This window comes from Schistocerca serialis, chromosome 3 (genome assembly GCF_023864345.2).
Source record: "Schistocerca serialis cubense isolate TAMUIC-IGC-003099 chromosome 3, iqSchSeri2.2, whole genome shotgun sequence".
Lineage (NCBI taxonomy): Eukaryota > Metazoa > Arthropoda > Insecta > Orthoptera > Acrididae > Schistocerca > Schistocerca serialis.
The window spans coordinates 682,258,633-682,272,945 of NC_064640.1; the positions used below are offsets into that span (position 1 = coordinate 682,258,633).

The 14,313-nt window shown below is 54.9% G+C and overlaps 1 protein-coding gene across 1 annotated transcript; it reads left to right on the plus strand.

Moving 5' to 3' along the window:
• Positions 1 to 2: 2 nt before the first annotated feature.
• On the plus strand, positions 3 to 10,374 carry LOC126471085 (uncharacterized; the record flags this gene model as incomplete). The annotated part of the gene is made up of 3 exons (XM_050099160.1): positions 3 to 70; positions 731 to 1,576; positions 10,329 to 10,374. Coding segments are annotated over 3 exons (960 nt in total), but the record flags the coding sequence as incomplete, so codon positions are not given.
• Positions 10,375 to 14,313: the final 3,939 nt, after the last annotated feature.

A 14,313-nucleotide genomic window follows, 5' to 3' on the forward strand; every position in this document is an offset into this window, starting at 1 on the left:
GGGGAAAGAGGGGGCAAGGGGGGAAAGAGGGGGCAAGGGGGGAAAGAGGGGGCAAGGGGGGAAAGAGGGGGCAAGGGGGGAAAGAGGGGGCAAGGGGGGAAAGAGGGGGCAAGGGGGGAAAGAGGGGGCAAGGGGGGAAAGAGGGGGCAAGGGGGGAAAGAGGGGGCAAGGGGGGAAAGAGGGGGCAAGGGGGGAAAGAGGGGGCAAGGGGGGAAAGAGGGGGCAAGGGGGGAAAGAGGGGGCAAGGGGGGAAAGAGGGGGCAAGGGGGGAAAGAGGGGGCAAGGGGGGAAAGAGGGGGCAAGGGGGGAAAGAGGGGGCAAGGGGGGAAAGAGGGGGCAAGGGGGGAAAGAGGGGGCAAGGGGGGAAAGAGGGGGCAAGGGGGGAAAGAGGGGGCAAGGGGGGAAAGAGGGGGCAAGGGGGGAAAGAGGGGGCAAGGGGGGAAAGAGGGGGCAAGGGGGGAAAGAGGGGGCAAGGGGGGAAAGAGGGGGCAAGGGGGGAAAGAGGGGGCAAGGGGGGAAAGAGGGGGCAAGGGGGGAAAGAGGGGGCAAGGGGGGAAAGAGGGGGCAAGGGGGGAAAGAGGGGGCAAGGGGGGAAAGAGGGGGCAAGGGGGGAAAGAGGGGGCAAGGGGGGAAAGAGGGGGCAAGGGGGGAAAGAGGGGGCAAGGGGGGAAAGAGGGGGCAAGGGGGGAAAGAGGGGGCAAGGGGGGAAAGAGGGGGCAAGGGGGGAAAGAGGGGGCAAGGGGGGAAAGAGGGGGCAAGGGGGGAAAGAGGGGGCAAGGGGGGAAAGAGGGGGCAAGGGGGGAAAGAGGGGGCAAGGGGGGAAAGAGGGGGCAAGGGGGGAAAGAGGGGGCAAGGGGGGAAAGAGGGGGCAAGGGGGGAAAGAGGGGGCAAGGGGGGAAAGAGGGGGCAAGGGGGGAAAGAGGGGGCAAGGGGGGAAAGAGGGGGCAAGGGGGGAAAGAGGGGGCAAGGGGGGAAAGAGGGGGCAAGGGGGGAAAGAGGGGGCAAGGGGGGAAAGAGGGGGCAAGGGGGGAAAGAGGGGGCAAGGGGGGAAAGAGGGGGCAAGGGGGGAAAGAGGGGGCAAGGGGGGAAAGAGGGGGCAAGGTGGGAAAGAGGGGGCAAGGTGGGAAAGAGGGGGCAAGGTGGGAAAGAGGGGGCAAGGTGGGAAAGAGGGGGCAAGGTGGGAAAGAGGGGGCAAGGTGGGAAAGAGGGGGCAAGGTGGGAAAGAGGGGGCAAGGTGGGAAAGAGGGGGCAAGGTGGGAAAGAGGGGGCAAGGTGGGAAAGAGGGGGCAAGGTGGGAAAGAGGGGGCAAGGTGGGAAAGAGGGGGCAAGGTGGGAAAGAGGGGGCAAGGTGGGAAAGAGGGGGCAAGGTGGGAAAGAGGGGGCAAGGTGGGAAAGAGGGGGCAAGGTGGGAAAGAGGGGGCAAGGTGGGAAAGAGGGGGCAAGGTGGGAAAGAGGGGGCAAGGTGGGAAAGAGGGGGCAAGGTGGGAAAGAGGGGGCAAGGTGGGAAAGAGGGGGCAAGGTGGGAAAGAGGGGGCAAGGTGGGAAAGAGGGGGCAAGGTGGGAAAGAGGGGGCAAGGTGGGAAAGAGGGGGCAAGGTGGGAAAGAGGGGGCAAGGGGGGAAAGAGGGGGCAAGGGGGGAAAGAGGGGGCAAGGGGGGAAAGAGGGGGCAAGGGGGGAAAGAGGGGGCAAGGGGGGAAAGAGGGGGCAAGGGGGGAAAGAGGGGGCAAGGGGGGAAAGAGGGGGCAAGGGGGGAAAGAGGGGGCAAGGGGGGAAAGAGGGGGCAAGGGGGGAAAGAGGGGGCAAGGGGGGAAAGAGGGGGCAAGGGGGGAAAGAGGGGGCAAGGGGGGAAAGAGGGGGCAAGGGGGGAAAGAGGGGGCAAGGGGGGAAAGAGGGGGCAAGGGGGGAAAGAGGGGGCAAGGGGGGAAAGAGGGGGCAAGGGGGGAAAGAGGGGGCAAGGGGGGAAAGAGGGGGCAAGGGGGGAAAGAGGGGGCAAGGGGGGAAAGAGGGGGCAAGGGGGGAAAGAGGGGGCAAGGGGGGAAAGAGGGGGCAAGGGGGGAAAGAGGGGGCAAGGGGGGAAAGAGGGGGCAAGGGGGGAAAGAGGGGGCAAGGGGGGAAAGAGGGGGCAAGGGGGGAAAGAGGGGGCAAGGGGGGAAAGAGGGGGCAAGGGGGGAAAGAGGGGGCAAGGGGGGAAAGAGGGGGCAAGGGGGGAAAGAGGGGGCAAGGGGGGAAAGAGGGGGCAAGGGGGGAAAGAGGGGGCAAGGGGGGAAAGAGGGGGCAAGGGGGGAAAGAGGGGGCAAGGGGGGAAAGAGGGGGCAAGGGGGGAAAGAGGGGGCAAGGGGGGAAAGAGGGGGCAAGGGGGGAAAGAGGGGGCAAGGGGGGAAAGAGGGGGCAAGGGGGGAAAGAGGGGGCAAGGGGGGAAAGAGGGGGCAAGGGGGGAAAGAGGGGGCAAGGGGGGAAAGAGGGGGCAAGGGGGGAAAGAGGGGGCAAGGGGGGAAAGAGGGGGCAAGGGGGGAAAGAGGGGGCAAGGGGGGAAAGAGGGGGCAAGGGGGGAAAGAGGGGGCAAGGGGGGAAAGAGGGGGCAAGGGGGGAAAGAGGGGGCAAGGGGGGAAAGAGGGGGCAAGGGGGGAAAGAGGGGGCAAGGGGGGAAAGAGGGGGCAAGGGGGGAAAGAGGGGGCAAGGGGGGAAAGAGGGGGCAAGGGGGGAAAGAGGGGGCAAGGGGGGAAAGAGGGGGCAAGGGGGGAAAGAGGGGGCAAGGGGGGAAAGAGGGGGCAAGGGGGGAAAGAGGGGGCAAGGGGGAAAGAGGGGGCAAGGGGGAAAGAGGGGGCAAGGGGGAAAGAGGGGGCAAGGGGGAAAGAGGGGGCAAGGGGGAAAGAGGGGGCAAGGGGGAAAGAGGGGGCAAGGGGGAAAGAGGGGGCAAGGGGGAAAGAGGGGGCAAGGGGGAAAGAGGGGGCAAGGGGGAAAGAGGGGGCAAGGGGGAAAGAGGGGGCAAGGGGGAAAGAGGGGGCAAGGGGGAAAGAGGGGGCAAGGGGGAAAGAGGGGGCAAGGGGGAAAGAGGGGGCAAGGGGGAAAGAGGGGGCAAGGGGGAAAGAGGGGGCAAGGGAAAGAGGGGGCAAGGGAAAGAGGGGCAAGGGAAAGAAGGCAAGGGAAAGAGTAAGGGAGACAGTGAGGTGGAGAAGAGCAAAGAAAGGAACTAACCAAAGGAAGGAAGAAACGAGAAGTGAAAAAGCAAAATGACTGCAAATAGAGGTCGTGGAACCGTCCATCTCCGGACGCAGGCGCTAACTACCCCCTTGAGAGGGAGGGACTCTTAGTCGCCTCTTCCGACAGGCAGGAATACCTCGGGCCTATTCTAATCCCCGAACCCGCAGGGGGGCCGTTACAATGCTGAGTGCCAAGGTCTTAGTGCACTGAGGACCATGATACACCACGTAAGGCTTTTTTTTGGTAGGGTTTAAGGGCGCTCAACTGCTGAGGTCAATAGCGCCCAGTCACTGGTGTTAGAGTACATGGAATCTGCTAAAACTCAAGGGGATGGGGGGGATATCAGAAGGACCTGACAAAGATGCAGATAAAATAAGTAAAAAGGTTAAAAGTCTTTGGACAAGCCAGTTAAAGTTATAAAACGCAGAATACGAGCAGCTGCTCGAGCGTCATCAGCTAAAACATCCGTTAAAGTAGATGTCAGGGACAGGATAACACGAAATTGACTGAAACGGGGACACGACAATAAAACATGGCGCACTGTTAATGCCTGACCACAAGGGCACTGCGGGGCTGGGTCACCGGAGAGCAGGTAGCGGTGGCTAAACCGGCAATGCCCAATGCGCAACCTGGTCAGAAGGACCTCCTCGCGCCGAGATGGTCAGGAGGATGTTGTCCAAGCAGTTGGGAGCGGTTTTACTGCCCAGAGCTTGTTTCCTTGGAGCGATGACCAAGCATCCCACCACAACGACGCAAGCCTCTTACTTACATCCCCACGAACGTCAGATGACGGGACACAATGGGAGGCTGGCCGAGGCAAGAGGACTGCAGCCTTGGCTGCAGCATCCGCAGCCTCATTCCCAGGCACTCCTACATGTCCGTGAACCCACAGAAAGCTGACAGAACCACCATTATCAGCGAAAGAATGGAGGGACTGCTGTATCCGTTGAACCAAGGGATGGACCGGATAGGGAGCTCCAAGGCTCTGAAGAGCACTGAGTGAGTCACAGCAGAGTACATACGATGAATGGCGGTGGCGGCAGGCATACTGAACGGCCTGATGGAGAGCAAAAAGCTCGGCCGTAAAGCTGGAACATTGGTCGAGGAGCCGGTATTTAAAGGTGGTGGCCCCGACGACAAAGGCACAGCCGACACAGTCGTCAGTGTTGGAGCCATCGGTGTAAATAAAGGTGTGACCGGCAAGTCGAGCACGAAGTTCGACAAACCGTGAGCAATACACTGCAGCCGGAGTACCCTCCTTCGGGAGTGAGCTGAGGTCGAGATAAATATGAACCGGAGCCTGGAGCCAAGGTGGTGTCGGGCTCTCACCCTCTCTGAAGGTGGTAGGGAGGGCAAAATCCAATTGTCGAAGCAGGCGACGGAAGCGGACTCCGGGGGGCAGCAGGACAGACACATACAACCCGTACTGACGGTCGAGAGAATCGGCGAAGAAGGACTGGTAAGAGGGGTGGTTGGGCATAGACAACAGCCGGCAGGCATACCGACACAGCAGTACGTCGCGCCGGTAGGTCAATGGTAACTCGGCAGCTTCAGCATAAAGACTCTCGACAGGAGTAGTGTAGAAGGCTCCGGTCGCAAGACGTAACCCCCGATGGTGGATGGAGTTGAGCCGGCGTAAGAGGGATGGCCGAGCGGACGAGTAGACGAAGCTCCCATAATCCAGCTTCGATCGGACTATGGACCCGACAGTGCGATCCGCTCCCCAAGATGAACCACTAAGAACTGAGGACATTAAGGGAACGTGTACAACAGGCAGCCAAATAAGAGACGTGCGGAGACCAACAAAGTTTCCTGTCCAGTGTGAGCCCTAGAAACTTAGTTGTTTCCACAAATGGGAGAACAGCGGGACCGAGATGTAAGGATGGCGGAAGGAACGCTTTATACCGCCAAAAGTTGATACAAACCGTCTTCTCTTCAGAGAACCGGAAGCCATTTGCCACGCTCCATGAGTAGAGGCTGTCTAGACAACGCTGAAGGCAGCGCTCCAGGAGGCATGTTCTCTGGGCACTGCAGTAGATCGCGAAGTCATCGACAAAGAGAGAGCCTGAGACATTAGGTGGAATGCAATCCATAATTGGATTGATCGCGATGGCAAAAAGGGCTACACTCAAGACGGAGCCCTGAGGCACTCCGTTCTCCTGGAGGAAGACTTCGAACAATACGGAACCCACACGTACCCTAAACTTTCGATCCGTTAAAAAGGAATCAATAAAAAGGGGCAGGCGACCCCGTAGACCCCACCTGTGCATAGTGTGGAGGATACCTCCTCTCCAACAGTTATCATAAGCCTTCTCCAAGTCGAAGAACACGGCTACCGTTTGGCGCCTTCGCAAAAAGTTGTTCATGATGAATGTCGACAAGGTCACAAGGTGGTCAACAGCGGAGCGGCGGCGACGACGAAAGCCGCATTGGACATTAGTAAGTAGTCGTCGAGATTCAAGAATCCAGACTAACCGAGCATTAACCATGCGCTCCATCACCTTACAGACACAGCTTGTAAGAGAAATGGGGCGGTAACTAGAAGGAAGGTGTCTATCCTTCCCAGGTTTGGGTATAGGAACAACAGCGTCACGCTAACGCATGGGGACTTAACCTTCGGTCCAGACGCGATTGTAGGTACGAAGAAGGAAGCTTTTGCCCGCCGGAGAAAGGTGTGTCAGCATCTGAACGTGAATGGCATCTGGCCCCGGAGCAGAGGACCGGGACAGTGCAAGCGCCCGCATAGTAAAGGGGGCATTATAAGTGCCAGATTCAGCGAGTGGAAGGAAGGTCGCCGAGCCTCTTCTGCCTCTTTCCTGGGAAGGAAGGCAGGATGGTAATGGGCGGAGCTTGAAACCTCCGCGAAAAAGCGGCCAAAGGCGTTGGAGACAGCCACAGGATCAACAAGGACCTCATTACCTGAGGTCAGGCCAGGTACTGAGGAGTGGGCCTTAATGCCCAACAGCCGGCGCAGGCTACCCCATACGACGGGAGAGGGAGTAAAACTGTTAAAGAAGCTGGTGAAAGAGGCCCAACAACCTTTTTTGCTCTCTTTGATGACTCTACGGCATTGCGCTCGGAGTCGTTTGTATTCAATACAATTCGCCAACGTAGGATGGAGGCGAAAGGTGCGGAAAGCACGTCGTCGAGCACGGATAGCGTCCCTATAAGCCTCGTTCCACCAGGGGACGGAAACGCGACGTGAAGAAGTAGAACGAGGAATGGAACGTTCGGCAGCATTGATGATATCAGCTGTGAGGTATTCGACCTGAGTGTCACAACTGGGAAAATCGTGGTCCGGAAAAGTCGCCAGGGAGGAATAAAGTCCCCAGTCAGCTTTCAGTACGTTCCAGCTCGAAGGACGTGGGGATGGGGTGTGGTGCAGGAGACGAACGACACAGGGTAAGTGGTCGCTCGAATAGGTGTCAGAAAGGACATACCACTCGAACCGATGGGCAAGAGTGGTAGAACAGATCGAGAGGTCCAAGTGGGAGTAGGTATGAGTAGAGTCCGAGAGGAAAGTCGGGGCGCCGGTATTGAGGCAGACAAGATTGAGATGGTTGAAGACATCCGCCAAGAGTGAGCCTCTTGGACAGGATGCAGCAGAGCCCCAAAGGGGATGATGGGCATTGAAGTCGCCAAACAATAAGAACGGCGGGGGAAGCTGAACGATCAGGTGCATGACGTCAGCCCGACTAACAGCAGATGACGGAGTGTAGATGGTACAAACTGAAAAGTAAAAGCAGAAAGAGTAATGCGGACAGCTATTGCTTGGAGTGGGGTGGTCAATGGGATGGGATGGTAATAAACATCGTCCCGAACGAGCAACATGACCCCACCATGAGCTGGGATACCGTGCACAGGGGTGAGGTCATACCGCTCTGAGGTATAGTGGGTAAAGGCAATACGGTCAGTCGGGCGCAACTTGGTTTCCTGGAGACCAAGGACGAGCGGACAGTGCAGGCGGAGGAGCAGTTGTAATTCCTCCCGATTAGATCGAATACCTCTTATGTTCCAATGAAACAACGCCATCGCTAGTCAAAAGGTTGGCTGAACGAGACGGGGGAAGAGCTGGTCACCTTGACGGCCGCGGAGGGCCAGGTTGCGAGGGAACAACGCTACAACCGACGGGAGGCGGATCCGGTTCCATCGACTCATCGCCAGCCGCGGCCGCTGTCCCTGGTTGTGTAGGAGCGGCCGCATCAGTTGCCGACGAAAGGCCGGCCGAGCGCCTGGCAGCAGAGCGTCCCGGCGAAACTGAGGACGGCCGGGAGCAGCGACTCACGGATGGAGCATCAGACGAAACGCGCCGGGGTGGAGAGGGCGTAGAGACTACTTCTTGGAGGCCTTCTTGGAAGGCCGAGGAGGCACAGGGATGGTGGGATGGACCCGAAGAAGGTCCTCACGCGCGGGGTCCGTTTTGGAATGCGAGACCTCTGAAGCTGCGGTCCCGAACGTTTCCCCGATGGACGCCTGAGAAGAGGATCGCTTCTCAGGTGGCGTGGGGGGGGGAGGAGGAGGAGGAGGAGGAGGAGGAGGAGGAGGAGGAGGAGGAGGAGGAAGAAGGGTGGCCCCTGGGACAGAGGGGTGGGGGCCACGAGAGAATAGGATTTGGAAGGGAGGGATTTGGGAGGCAGAGGCAGAGCCCCCTGATGGGCGGAGGAGGCGGAGGGGCGACAGGATAGGGGTGAGGATACCGCGGAAGGAGTGGACACAACTGAGGCAAACGAAGTGGTCAATGGCACGGGCTGGAGGCAGTCGTACTTCTTCCGGGCCTCAGAATAAGAGAGCCGATCCAAAGTTTTGATTTCTTGTATCTTCTTCTCCTTCTGATATGCAGGGCAGTCTGAGGATCTAGGCGAGTGGACGCCAGGACAATTAACGCACCGAGGTGGTGGGGTGCAGGTATGTTCCTCACGAAGAGGACGTCCACAATCGCCACAAAGGGGCTCAGCCTCACATCGTGACGACATGTGCCCAAAGCGCAAACACCTAAAACAGCGCATAGGAGGCGGGACGTAAGGTCGCACGTCACACTGGTAGCACATCACCTTTACCTTCTCCGGGAGAACGTCCCCCACGAAGGCGAGGATAACGGCCCCGGTGTCGATGCGACGGTCTTTGGGGCCGCGCTGGACTCGCCGGACGAAATGCACGCCTCGGCGCTCCAGGTTGGCCCTGAGCTCCTCATCAGATTGTAGCAGGAGGTCACGATGAAATATAACCCCCTGCGTCCTATTTAGTGCCAGATGTGGGACAATGGAAACTGGGATGTCCCCTAGGCGGTCGCACGCCTGGAGCGCCGCCGACTGTGTGGCGGAGGTGGTCTTGATAAGAACAGACCCCGAACGCATCTTGCTGAGAGCCTCGATTTCCCCGAAGACGTCCTCAATGTGCTGAACAAAGAACATGGGCTTGGAGGTGGCGAACGTCCCCCTATCGGTTCGAGAACAGACCAAATAGCGGGGGAAGTACATCGCCCCAAGCCGGCGGGCCTGTCCCTCCTCCAATGGAGTGGCCAAGGGGGAAAGGGCAGGAGAACCAGAACTAGAAACAGTACCTTTCCTTTTGAAAGACTCGGCCGCAGAGCGACCTGATACATGTTGACGTTTCATCTGCGAAACATCCGCCCCGATACCACCCAGTCCGACCAGGGGCTCTCCCCACGGGCACCACCCAGCCTCAGCAAGGGCCACCTGGCAGGATGACCATTGCCGGGAGTCCTGATGCCCCAAGGAGACGGGCATCTACTCCTTGGCCGACGTGGGGAGGGTGCAGCTCAGGAATCGGCAGTACGATCCCTGTGTTGTCAGGGGGCTACAACAGGGGGTACATGACGACCCCCCCGCCCCACAACGGGCTGGCTACCGTGCTGGATTTCTGGTGCCATGGAAAGTCCATCACGATCGTAGGTGCAGATGGGGACGCACTATGGGCATAACTTGTACAACCCATCAGGCGTTTAGGCCCAATTTGAGGAATAGTGGGTATGGTTACAACGCCAGTGCAATGCTGAGTGCCAAGGTCTTAGGGCACTTAGGACCAGTGGTACACCACGTAAGGCGTCCTTCCCCAAAAGGCTCGTACTTCTGTAGAATTTTGAAAAATGGAGGTCAAACCCCAAGGGGGACCATCACATAGAAGGCCAAAACGGTTGAAACTCCGTTTAGTCGCCTCTTACGACAGGCAGGAATACCTCAGGCCTATTCGTACCCCGGACCCGCAGGGGGAAGGGGCGACGTTCGTGACTGCTTAGCGGTTTCTGAATTTTACTGCAGGCGCTATCTTTGTGAAATTGACGTATTTATAGCGTCACAATGGGGTTGGTCGAAGCGCCTATGAAATTCTCAGGTAACCATTTCATGGAGAACGTTTTACTTTATCTTTGAAATCTAGCACTGTTGCAGCGACAGACTTATTTAAATGTTACAAGTCAAGTGACAGCTTTCACTATGTTCTGTCCACTTATTCAGATTCTTTGTTTCCTCAATTACTTATCAATGTAGCAGTGGGATATTTTCAGACGGTCACTTCCTACTGCTACATGCGTAAGTACTGTGCTTTGTTGCTGGAATTTATTTTTATCAACCTCCTAAGTCCCCACGAGATTACCCTGTCTCTCCCTCTACATTGCGTGGGTGTTAGTGTAACGGCTGAAGTGAACTAATGTTAGCTAATTCAGGAGAATCCGCAATATCAAGAAAATCGTGCATCCACAATATCTAAGAACATTATACAAATTGGGTTTGGTGTTAGATGCTTACAGCCGGGAGATGAAAAACAAGGAGTTTCATGTAGGCAACGCAGCATTTATTTCTTACAACCTGTCTTAAATGTCAATTTCGGAAGTGGGGTACATTTACTTACACATCAGTACCGAAAACATTAAAATTCCTAAATTTAGGAAAGTAAACAGTACATAAAAAGTTAAGATACATTCACCGAAATATTTATATATAAAATACACTAAAATTAACATTTATGTTTGCACGTAGCACTCTCGTCTTCTCTTCGGTCCATCGTCAAATTCTTGCCTGGTTAACTGACGTTATCATCGCATTAAACCGTTTCGACATCCTCTGAAATAAAAAAGTATTACAAATTTTTTGAGAACTGTCTTATTGTAGCATACACAAATGTGACTCGCCTCTGCTTACACCAGGACAGTTTTGAGCACAAATTATTTGCTTGATTAACGGAACTGTTTTAGTACAGCATTAACTATATGGAAAGATTCCACTAAGAAAACTACTGTATAAACTGTGTTTGAAAGATATAAAGTAAAAACCTGAAGAGGAAAATGTCATTCGCTAAAAACATTACCAACATTCGAACATTCAGTATCGTGGAACTAGGATGGCTACAGGAAACCCGATACGATAGGGATATTTTGCCAGAGAGGAGATGCTGCCCAGAAGTGTAATCTACGGCTTAGGGTAATACAAAACTATTACTCACCTTATGATTTTTGTTTAGTATTTTAATCTTTAAAGCAGACTGACCTGGAAGACTGCAAAAATACACTGAAGATATGACCATCACTCTGATACAACATGTGGTTACCAGATAAACGGATCAAATCGAAACCGAAGAACTAACGGGGGGAACTGGGGAACCAACTGTGGGATGGTTTTCACACGTTAATGGTGGCTATAATTTGGTATGCATCATAGCTGTTAAGTAACGAGAAATTTAATCAGTATTAGTTTCAGCTGTAAGGAGTTTGAGTTGTTACTGTCGAAGCAGTGAACGACTGCAAGCTTTGGCAGTGAGCAGTCATCCGACCGATGCAACGACAAAACACTGGAGCGTATCTCAGACGAGTGTGGTTGGGTGGTCATATGGAGAGGCGAGCCTTCGATTGCCGATTGGAGAAGGGGGGGGGGGGGGCGCAACAGAAGTTGATACACAGTGGAACTTCGTTAACGGTAACAGCTGCCCAAGACTAGACTATAAAATCCTGCGAAGACCTTTTCAGTTTGTGTATAACTGTCGATATCTATTTATAACAATTTTCATTAAATATTTCTGTTCTTAATAGTGGAAAGCATGAATATGCCATTAAGACCAGACGCGAGCTCTACAAAGAGGTTGGTTGGTTGGTGCGATTGAAGGGACCAGACTGCTAGGGCCATTGGTCCCGTTTTCCACGAACTTTAAACACCCACAAAGAATTAGAACAAAGGAGATGACAGACGACACAGGACAAGAAAGACACAGACGGACCAGAAAAAGAAATTAAAATCACACCAAGTATGGCAGTGGTTGGCCAACCATACGAAAATAAAGGAAAATCCTATCACCAAGAAACACTAAAAACCCCAGTCTAAAATCGTAGGCCACAGGCCAGACTCAGCACACAGGACAAACACTTAGATCAAGCGATAAAACCCCCCTGCAAGAATAAAACTCGAAACTAAATCTGCCCTCGCAACGTCATCTGATAAAAGTGCAGGAAGTATATCAGGTAGCGCAAACGTCTGCCTGAGCGGATTTAAAAGCGAGCAGTCCAACAAGATGTGGACCACCGTCAAAGCTGACCCGCAGCGACATAAATAGCTGTGCGTCATCCAGGTGTGGTCAATGTGCAGCCAGCAAAGGACAACAGAGCCCTTGCAAGAGACCCGCAAGGAGGAGCGCCACACACTTGTAGCCTCCTTGATTGCCAAAGATTTGTTGGGTGAAGGAAGGGCGCGCCATTCTTCACCCCAGGTGCAAAGTACCTTCGGCCGCAAAACTGACCTGAGGTCAGTCTCCGAAATGCCACTATCCAACTCTGGTGCAATGACAGCCTGTTTGGTCAGCGTGTCAACACATTCATTTCCTGGGATGCCGACATGACCAAGAGTCCACACAAAGACCACAGAGCGGCCGCAATGGGCAAGAATATGGAGGGACTCCTGGATAGCCATTACCAGACGAGAGCGAGGGAAACACTTGTCGATAGCTTGTAAACCGCTCAGGGAGTCACTACAGATAACTAAGGACTCACCTGAGCAGGAGCAGATATACTCTAGGGCGCGAAAGATGGCGACCAGCTCGGTAGTGAAAACACTGCCGCCAGCCGGCAATAAGTGTTGTTCATAATGATCCCGAAGAGTAAGAGCATAACCGACACGACCAGCAACCATCAACCACCAAACCGTCAGTATAGGCAACGCCAGAGCCTTGAAAAGCGGCAAGGATTGAAAAAAGCGGTGGTGGAGGGCCCGAGTCCTATGGACCCTGTGCCAAATCAAGCTTAAGGCATGGGCGGGGCTCACACCATGGGGGTATACGCAGAGGAGCCCAGGGAAGAGGTGGAAGAGGGGAAAACCTCAAGCCCAGAGATAAGAGGTCTGACACGAACTGTGATCTTACACCCTGACTGCGGCCACTGTTCCAGAAGATGGTTTGTTTTGGGGTTTGATGGGGGCTGAACATTGAGGTCACCAGTCCCCAGTTCCAAACAGACATACCTGTAAAAGGCTTATACAGGAAAAGCGTAACCTCTGCACCCAGAGGGAGGGAACACCAAGGGGTACAGAGCTAAAATGAACACCGCAGTAACACAAAATAGAGGACACTTAAAAGGAGCAGAGCAAATAGTTGACTAGAGTAAAACAGACTACAGTGGTTGATGGATCAGGTAAAAGGTCAACCACTCAACTACAAACGAAGAACCTCCAGCTGGAAAGCGTTGATAGAGGTACAAACACAACTTGTTACCATAAAAGACACTATTTTGGTATACACGTCACAAAAGTCGCTGGAGTGGGTGTAGCCTGAGAAATCATGCGAGGGCGCCCACACTAGAGAGTGATAAAACCCAGCTGCACGGGTAAAACGTAAAACTGAGTCAGCTATACAGGCATCGTCACCTAGAATTAAAGGCAGTGCAGCTGGTAAATTAAAGGACTGCTGCAAGGGGGCTGAAAAGGGGGCAGTCCATCAGGAGACGGACAACTGTCAGCCCAGCATCACAGCGACACTTCGGCAGGTTCTCACGACGAAGGAGATAGCTGTGGGTCAACAGCGTATGTCCAATTCGGAGACAGCAGATAACTGAGTCCCTATGCATGCTCCTCAAGGATGAGTTCCATACGGTCGTGGACGACTTGACCATGCTGAGCTTATTTATTGTGTTCAAGACAGACCATTCAGAGCTCCAGACATCGCGGACCTTGTGATGTAAGACTGACCGGAGGTCTCTTTCCATGAGACCAACCTGCAGGGGTGGCGAAGTGGTGGCCTGCTTGGCCAACCGATCGACACATTCGTTTCCTGGAATGCCGATGTGGCCCAGGGTCCACACAAACGTCGCTGAACGACCACACTGAGAAAAAAAACAGCATCTTGAATACCGTGCACCAAAGGGTCCAGAGAAAAACATTGGTAGAGTGCTTGCAATCTACTCAGGGAGTCACTGCATATGACAAATGACTACCCAGGGCAGGAGGAAAGGTGAGTGACTGCACAATAAAGAGCACTCAGCTCCACAGTGAAAACACTGCTCCCACAAGGCAGGGAATGCTGCTCAACATAGTCCCCGTGGATGAAAGCAAACGCAGTGCGTCCATCGACCACAGAACCATTGGTCGAGACTACATCCACATCGCGAAACGAGGCAAGAAGAGCCAGGAATTGTTTAAGACTGGCAGGTGGAACAGAGGACTGAGTTGCAGGACAAATCCAAGCAAAGCCACAAGCAAGGGAGGGATCAAGGAGGGGTAGAAAAAGAGGGCCGGAAGGATGGAGGAAGGGGAAAGGACTAAAGTGATGAGAGAAGTGAACGAATGCGGACCGCGATCGGGAGACTCGACCTAGGCCGCCGTCGTGGGGAGGGGAGTGCAGAAGATGGAAAAAAGGAGCCTGCAGTTTGGGTGGTCGGGCGAGGCATGGACGCGGGCGATTTATGACGCAAGCAACTGTTGGCGGAATCTTAGGGGAGGGATTCCTGCTTCTACAAGAAGGATGGTCACCAGACTAGTGCGGAAGGCACCTGTCGCCAGTCTGACGCCACAATGGAGAATCAGGTTGAGGACCTGCAACGTTGAAGGTGCTACTGAGTCTTGCACCACGCTCCCGTAGTAGAGACGGGACTGGACTGGACTAAAGCCTTGTAGAGCTGTA